The following is a 6,893-nucleotide window of genomic DNA, read 5'->3' on the forward strand; positions in this document are numbered from 1 at the left end:
CCCCCCCCCCTTTTTTTTTAAACCCCCCCGCCCCCCCCGACATCTCCCCTTCTCGCTTCGTCGGCCGCGTCCCATGTGTATACGAGCCCGGCGGGGGGCGGAGCGGGGGTCGCTGCAGGGCACGGGACGGTACGGACGGTTGTGGTGACTGTGACGGCTGTCCTTGTGACTGCGGTGGGAGTGGGGGTCCTTGAGACTGCGGTGGGGGTCCTTGAGACTGTGGCGGCTGTCCTTTTGGTTGTGGTGGGGGTCCTTCCGAGTGTGGTGGAGGTCCTTGTGACTGTGGTGGGGGTACTTGGGATTGGGTTACTTGGGATTGGGTTACTTGGGATTGGGGTACAAGGGATTGGGGTACAAGGGATTGAGGTGCTTGGGATTGGGGTAGTAGGGATTGAGGTGCTTGGGATTGGGGTAGTAGGGATTGGGGTGCTTGGGATTGGGGAAATTGGGATTGGGGTACTTGTTGTGGCTGTGGTGCAAGTGTATGGGTTTGCGTAGGGGCTGGCGGCTGTGGTGGAGGTTGTGTTAGGGGTCCTTGAGCTTGCTGGGCGGCCTGAGGAAGCTGGGATCCTGTTCGTTGCGTTCGTAAGTTTGCTGGGGCACCCTGTTGAACGGCAGCTTGCGCCTGGGTTTGCTGAACATTGTGAGGCGGCTGGTGAGCTTGTGGAAAGCTGGACACCGGAGCCTTACCCGGTTGCGCTGCTTGTTGAACACTAGTTGTTGGAGGCATCTGAGAAACAATTCGCGAAGGCGCGGTTGGCCTCGGCGGCGCGAAACCGCCAGATGTGGGCAGGGATCCTGCCGGAGGCTGCCTCGCCAGCTTCGGAGACTCGCTGCTTTGACGGGGAGTGCCCCCATCGTTGCTTTCGAATGACGGGATGACCACATCAACGTTGGGTGTTAGGATATAGGTGTCTTGGTACTCAGGACGTTTCACGCCGGATGAAGTGCTGCTGCCGGCTTTCTCGTTAATCTCAATAGTCACGGTGGGTCTATACGGCAGCCAAATAGAGGCGGGACCTCGCGGGGGCCATTCAAAGGAAGAATCGGAGTCCACGTCAGTCTGAGGGTACAGGACATTCGGAGAAGGCATCATCATCTGAGGAGCGATCGAAGGAGCCATAGGAGGTGTGTGGATTCCACTCCAGGCAGCGTCAGAAACCTGAATCGTAAACCCCCCTTCTTCTCACCATCGACACTGGTGACTGCTGCTCTCCGTTGTCCTGACTATGAAGGTCCTCCACAGATATGTTTACCAATTGCTTCACTGAAGCCACAGACCTCATGAGCTCGTCGTTAGTGTAGACGTGACGTTTGATCTCGCGCCATGCACTCGTACAGTACTTTGGATGCCACGGGCATACACTCTTGACCCATCCGTATTTTGAACCGATGTACCCGGTCTTTGGATTTCTACGGGAGTACCAAACGATTTGGCAGTTGAGTACTTTCTCAGTTTTGGAGTAGTCCGAAGACCGAATTCGCTCGATAAGAGCTCTAAAAGCTTTGATCACGCCGCCGTGGCAGACGATGATAACCCGCAAACCACTGGCGCCTTCGGCTAAATTCTCCAGAACCCTGTCCACCCGAAGACACAGATTCGCGATGGATTCTCCTCCTGAAGGTTGCCAATAGAACGAATCGCGCTCTTTGCGCTGCATCTCATCCTTGTGTTCACTGTCTCGTTCCGGTACGGGCTTGTTGGCCAGAACTCCGCGATCCCGCTCCCGCAGATAGACCTCGGTCGCCCAACGGGCATTCGGTAGCCCTAGACTGGCCGCGGTTTCCATGGCCCTGACATACTCTGACGTGAAGTATTTGTCAAAGAGAACGCCTATGTTCTGGGTAACCCACTGCCCGGCAACGGCGGCCTGCCGCCTGCCAATGTCTGTTAGTCGCAGGAGACTGTTGTGTCGTTCTCGGAACTCGTCAGTCCAAGCGCCCAGATTACCTTGTTTGGCGAAGTACTGTGCCAGGTTGCCCTCAGACTGGCCGTGCCGGACCAGTACTAGGTCCACTGGCATGTTTCGGTACATTCGCGGAAGAATGAGCGAAAATCCCAATGGGCGTGATTTTGGATGTACTTGGCGCTGGTCAACATGTTGGGAAGTCTTGCATCGTTGTCCGACTGGGGAGTGAGGCCGAGGCGGCAGTCGTAATGGTGGACTCTGGCATCGATGCCGGCCGGTCGAGACTCGACAGATTCCCTGATCTTCGGACGTATTTCGGACTCAGCTCGCAGGCGGACGCTGTCGAAGTCGGCAAATCCATGAATCAGGAGATTGACGCTTTGGTCATTACGCATTTCCACTTGGACCACATAGGTTTTGTGCCTTACATCACCGAGCGCTACGGCTACAACGGGAAAGTCATACTGACGGCGCCTACGGCGTCAATGGCCCGCGCGGTGCTAGTGGACGCGGCATCCTGGACACAGGGCATTGTCGCCGGCGTCCCTGCAGAGCTGGCGATGCCCCTGACTGCGAAGGAGATTTCTGACTGCTTCGATAAAGTCACCGCGCTGCCACTGAACTCCAGCCGCACTCTAAAGGTGTTACCGAACGCTGGCCACGCAGTTGTACGGCTTCTTGGCGCAGGCCACGTGCTGGGGGCGTGCCAAATCATGCTCTACTTGTCTGGGACGACACGGTCGTCTTCCGTTGCAGTTCCGGGACATACAGTCTTGTATTCCGGAGACTTTACGGTGGAGACGTCGAAGCTGCTCGTCGGTGCGCAGCAGGAGACAGGGCAATTAGTCGACGTGCTGATATGCGAGTCCACGTACATATCTCACGTGCGGGAGCCCGGTCTCCGCGTTGACATCGACTTCACTGCGACAGTGCACAAGGCTCTCGATGCGGGATACAAGGTCTTGGTGCCTATCAGCGCGGTCGGGAAGGCCCAGGAGATGCTCGAGGTGCTTCGCTGCGAGTGGCAGGGGCAAGCTCATTTTCCCGTGGCCTTCGCTGCGTCCGAAATCTTCAGAGAAGCCGACCGTTTTATGGAGGTCTATTCCTCATGGACGGCCAAGAATGAGTTTTCGTTGGACAACCTCGTTGAAAAATTAGGCAAGCGGAGCCTGCCTGTTAGCGATCTGGTGTGGGGTGTTGCCTGCCCCGAGAAGAATGACACCCGCGTGCAACCCTTCACGATCTTGCCGTACCGTGAGTCGATGCTCAGTGAGCCCGGACCTTTGTTGTTATTCGCGGCGCCAGCGACGTTGGCGAAGGGGCCTTCGCTCGCCGCCCTGAGAGCCTGGGCTGACGAGCCCAATAATGTTATCGTGTTGCCAGGATACTGTTCTCCGGAAACTGTAGGAGCTCTGCTGGCTCAAGGCCGAAAACAGCTGACATTACCAGACGCGTCGGTGTTGAAGGTTCATGCTAAGGTGGGACCTGGCCACACCTCACACAGCTTCGAACCCTTTCTTTCGCCGCGCATTCCGATCTGCTCGGGATCCGCGAGTTCATCCGTAGCGTAGGGCCCCTCCACCTGGTACTCGTCCACGGCGAGCGGTCTGGCATGGAGGTGTTCAAACAGTATGCTACGTCCAATATGAATATTCCTTGCTACACGCCAAACAATCTCCAACGAATCCGAATTCCGTCGCCGCTGACGCCCTTCCAGCCTGTGTGGGACTTGGTGATGGAGGTTCCCAGCTAAGGCCTCTTACGGGACATGATGAAGAGATTGAGCAGTTCTGGATTCTCGAAAGGGGTGGGCACCCGTGTGATTTTCCGAGCGGCGACCACCTTTACCACTGCGAAAATCTGCTTCATATGTCTGAGAAACTCCTTCTCGAGAAAGTCGTCGCGACGTTCGTATGCCACGTAGACTGTCGTGGTCGGTGTTGCAACTTCTTGAATGTCAGTGACTAACGCCTCCAGAAACTTCACGTTGAAAATGACATCGGCCGCTACCACCACCTCCACCTGCTCCCGACTGAGCCCCAACGTGGCCAGAAGGCCATCTACATCTTCTTCCGCCCAAACCCATTGCACGACGTCGATGCTCTCTAAGCTCGAGTTGGCGTCCTTGATGCGGGCCGCGTTGAGCCCGAGTACCTTCTTGGTAAGTGGGACGACTTCCGCAGTGTCTGAGAGCACTACTCGACGGGCACCGAGAACTCCCAACGCCATGCCACCCACACCTAACCCAGAGCCAAACTCAACGACTGTTTTCCCGCGTATTTTACCAGGGTGCTTCTCAAAGTAGGCTGCAAGGAGCCCGGACCCGTCCCACAGGTGGGCTCCTGTGCCCACCTCTTGTGCCTGGTCAGGAAAGGTCGGGACGTCGAGCGAAACGAATGACACATTGAGGTGAGGCATTCCGAATTGCAGGTTTGCATTCGATGTGTGGTGTGTGCGCGGCTTATGTTTGCGCTTTTGGTGATCCTTCCTCGCCGAACAATGACATCTACATGTACGTATGTTTTACTACTAGTCTACAAGGTTTCCCTCGCCTCAGTCCGTTTTGTCCCATGATCTACATTAATTATTCGTTAATTAGCATATTCTTGCAGGGTCTATTCGGATAGAGGAGATGACATCATTGGTCCGTGTTCCTGAACGCATGACGAATACCAATTTTCTGATGGGGAAAGGGATTTCAGGATGAGCGATTGTTCTACATCACGACGGTCTACAGACTACCTCATGGTTGAACGTGGAACTCTGATTAGGGAAGCGAAATCCTGATGATACAATATTCCTCGTTACGAATCTAATGAGATCGCTTTTTGAGCTGATTTTAGCATTCACCAGTCATAGGGGACTTGTATGATTAGGTCGGGACTTGTATGATGATTAGGTCTTGCTGACCGCAACCAATCTTTTGGAGACTTATCTTCCTTCCCCGGCTGATTTAGGGCTATTTGATCTTGCATGAATTAACATATATGGCTCCTATATTCAATGCAGCGCGTCTCAGCTGCGTGTTCTGTACGGTGTATGGGACCCTATAGATGGGGATAGTTGTTCCTCGCGGTAAGGACAGTGAGGGCTTTTCTGCACACCCCTTCGGACACTCCTTTGTAACACGCACCACTTCTGCGACCCGCACAGTTGGAAGCAGGTCCTTCTTCGGCGGGAGGAGCTCTGGAAGGGGTGGAATCGCTTCTGTATGCTCCTCGAAGTTCCTTCTGTTGCCGAGAATCTTGGCGAAGTCTGCCATAATTTCGGTTACAGTCGTCTGGAAATTGCAGATGTAGTTTTGTCTCGCATCAGAAAAGTTTTTCTGGAGGTGCAGAAACTTTGGGTCTCTGCATCGGAAACTCTTAATGCCCAGTTTTGTTCGCGCAGTGACGGCCCCGTTGAACGTTGCCACTGCATCCTTTGCCCGGATCAACTCCTGCGTTTGGCGGGTACGGGACAGCGAAGACAGATCCACCAGACTGTCGCAGGTCCGCAAGACAGTCTTGGCCAACTGTATCCTCGCCTCCGTAGCGGGGTCCCGCCCTGGTAGAAGCTTAAGGGATGACTCCAGCGAGGCGAATGCGACCATGTCACCTCTGAAGGGGTCGTACAGACTCCTCCGCTGCTGCTCATACACGATATGAGCCGTCGTTCCTACATTTCCTAGATTTGCGAAAGTCTCGAGAATCTGGTCTAGGACCCACCGGTCACAATCGTTGAGGCCGTGAATGTCGTAGTGCACAGTGGCTACAGGGCTGAGCAGCACGGAGATGTCTGCTGGCAACCTGTGTATCTTCTGGCGTATCTTTACAGACTGCACAAGGAAGGCGACCAACTGGACGTAGTGGTACCCGTTCCTCCAGTAGCAGTTGAACAAAGCGAACAGAGCCAGGCTTAGCGCGAAGGTTGCAGATCCGGGCGCAAAAGTTTGAACATCAGCCACCATATTCTCAGAGCACTCCAGTAATTCAGCATCGACGAAGGACTGGCGATGTGGAACAGGGTCGGTAGCAGGCAAACCCACTAGATCTCCGAGCACTGCTGGTCTCTCATTACGAGGTATTACGCGCTTGACGAAGTTCACGGCCTCGCATAGCGATCTAAAGAGTGCGATACCATCAGTAGTGTCCCAGGGAAGCGTCTTGAGCCGTTCTGAGCATTTCCGTTTCTTGTGAGAAGGCACCACCGCCAACGCAATAAGCAGATCCATGAAAACCGCGTCAATCATCTGGTCCGACCACCACTTCTGAATCTCCTGCAGGCGCTCCTCGCGGTCAATGACTGTCTTGTCTTGCCCGCTCCACGACAGAAAGCGAGACCGGTAGGCAGACGTCCAGATTTTCATCACCTCAGCTATTTCATCATGTGTGGAGGGGCTCTTCTCGGCGGCAGCCAACAGAGAAGGCCACACCGAGGAGGTGAAGGTTCTGTCGTCTCCGGTGAGGACGCGCAGACAACGACTGAGACCGGCATGGGCGAACACTTGGTCTGTGGCATGCCAGTGGCACTTCCGTGTGTCGTCTTCTCGAATCCGGTGAAAATGGGTAAAGAAGCGCGTGATGTGGAGGTGAGTGCTGGCAGTAAGTCCGTCCACCTCCAAATGCCCCAGAGCCACCAAGCCCGTGTAGATGCCGTGGACGTCCTCCACCTTAGAAACATCATCGACTTCTTTCCTGTCCAAAACAATCTGAAGTAGTGCCATACATCGAATGATACTGTTCGTCACCTCGGCCGAACTCATCCTCAGAATCTCCTGCTGCCACAAATGTAGCTTCCCAGTGACGTCACCCACTACCCGAGGGTTATCAGTGAAGCTCAAGATGTCACAAAGAGGCATCCGATGACTATGGTCCATGCCATTAGTGCACCAGACGGCGTTGGCGGCTGATCTTAACGCAGGCGCAATTTCACTTTGGGACAGCAGCTGACACCGAGTGAAGGAGTTGCTCATCAACGGAAACTTTAAGATGTTGTAAAATG

At 54.7% G+C, this 6,893-nt stretch overlaps 4 protein-coding genes across 6 annotated transcripts; 1 reads left to right on the forward strand and 3 right to left on the reverse strand.

Moving 5' to 3' along the window:
* Positions 1 to 525: 525 nt before the first annotated feature.
* Positions 526 to 2,036, reverse strand: KVP17_002891 (uncharacterized protein; the record flags this gene model as incomplete). Of its 2 annotated transcripts, XM_068519619.1 has the most annotated exons (3): positions 526 to 699; positions 740 to 1,162; positions 1,191 to 2,024. In XM_068519619.1, the coding sequence occupies 3 exons, from the start codon at positions 2,022 to 2,024 to the stop codon at positions 526 to 528; spliced, it is 1,431 nt and encodes a 476-aa protein (XP_068379090.1). The 2 variants fall into 2 exon arrangements, with proteins under 2 accessions (XP_068379090.1, XP_068379089.1); XM_068519618.1 differs by lacking the exon at positions 526 to 699 and having other exon boundaries at positions 1,155 to 2,036.
* Positions 2,037 to 2,062: 26 nt separating this feature from the next.
* KVP17_002893 (uncharacterized protein) lies at positions 2,063 to 3,481 on the forward strand (the record flags this gene model as incomplete). Its single annotated transcript, XM_068519622.1, has 1 exon — positions 2,063 to 3,481. The coding sequence occupies one exon, from the start codon at positions 2,063 to 2,065 to the stop codon at positions 3,479 to 3,481; it is 1,419 nt and encodes a 472-aa protein (XP_068379093.1).
* Positions 3,482 to 3,659: 178 nt separating this feature from the next.
* On the reverse strand, positions 3,660 to 4,328 carry KVP17_002894 (uncharacterized protein; the record flags this gene model as incomplete). The annotated part of the gene is made up of 1 exon (XM_068519623.1): positions 3,660 to 4,328. One exon carries the CDS (start codon positions 4,326 to 4,328, stop codon positions 3,660 to 3,662), a length of 669 nt encoding a protein of 222 aa, XP_068379094.1.
* A 541-nt stretch (positions 4,329 to 4,869) lies between these two features.
* On the reverse strand, positions 4,870 to 6,864 carry KVP17_002892 (uncharacterized protein; the record flags this gene model as incomplete). 2 transcript variants are annotated; one of them, XM_068519621.1, is made up of 1 exon in its annotated part: positions 4,870 to 6,864. In XM_068519621.1, one exon carries the CDS (start codon positions 6,862 to 6,864, stop codon positions 4,870 to 4,872), a length of 1,995 nt encoding a protein of 664 aa, XP_068379092.1. The 2 variants fall into 2 exon arrangements, with proteins under 2 accessions (XP_068379092.1, XP_068379091.1); XM_068519620.1 differs by having other exon boundaries at positions 4,870 to 6,768.
* Between the last annotated feature and the right edge of the window lie 29 nt (positions 6,865 to 6,893).

Source organism: the organism of the source record quoted next (assembly GCF_019968985.1).
Source record: "MAG: Porospora cf. gigantea B chromosome Unknown PgB_NODE_1241_length_6893_cov_117.81, whole genome shotgun sequence".
Classification (NCBI taxonomy): Eukaryota; Apicomplexa; class Conoidasida; order Eugregarinorida; family Porosporidae; genus Porospora; species Porospora cf. gigantea B.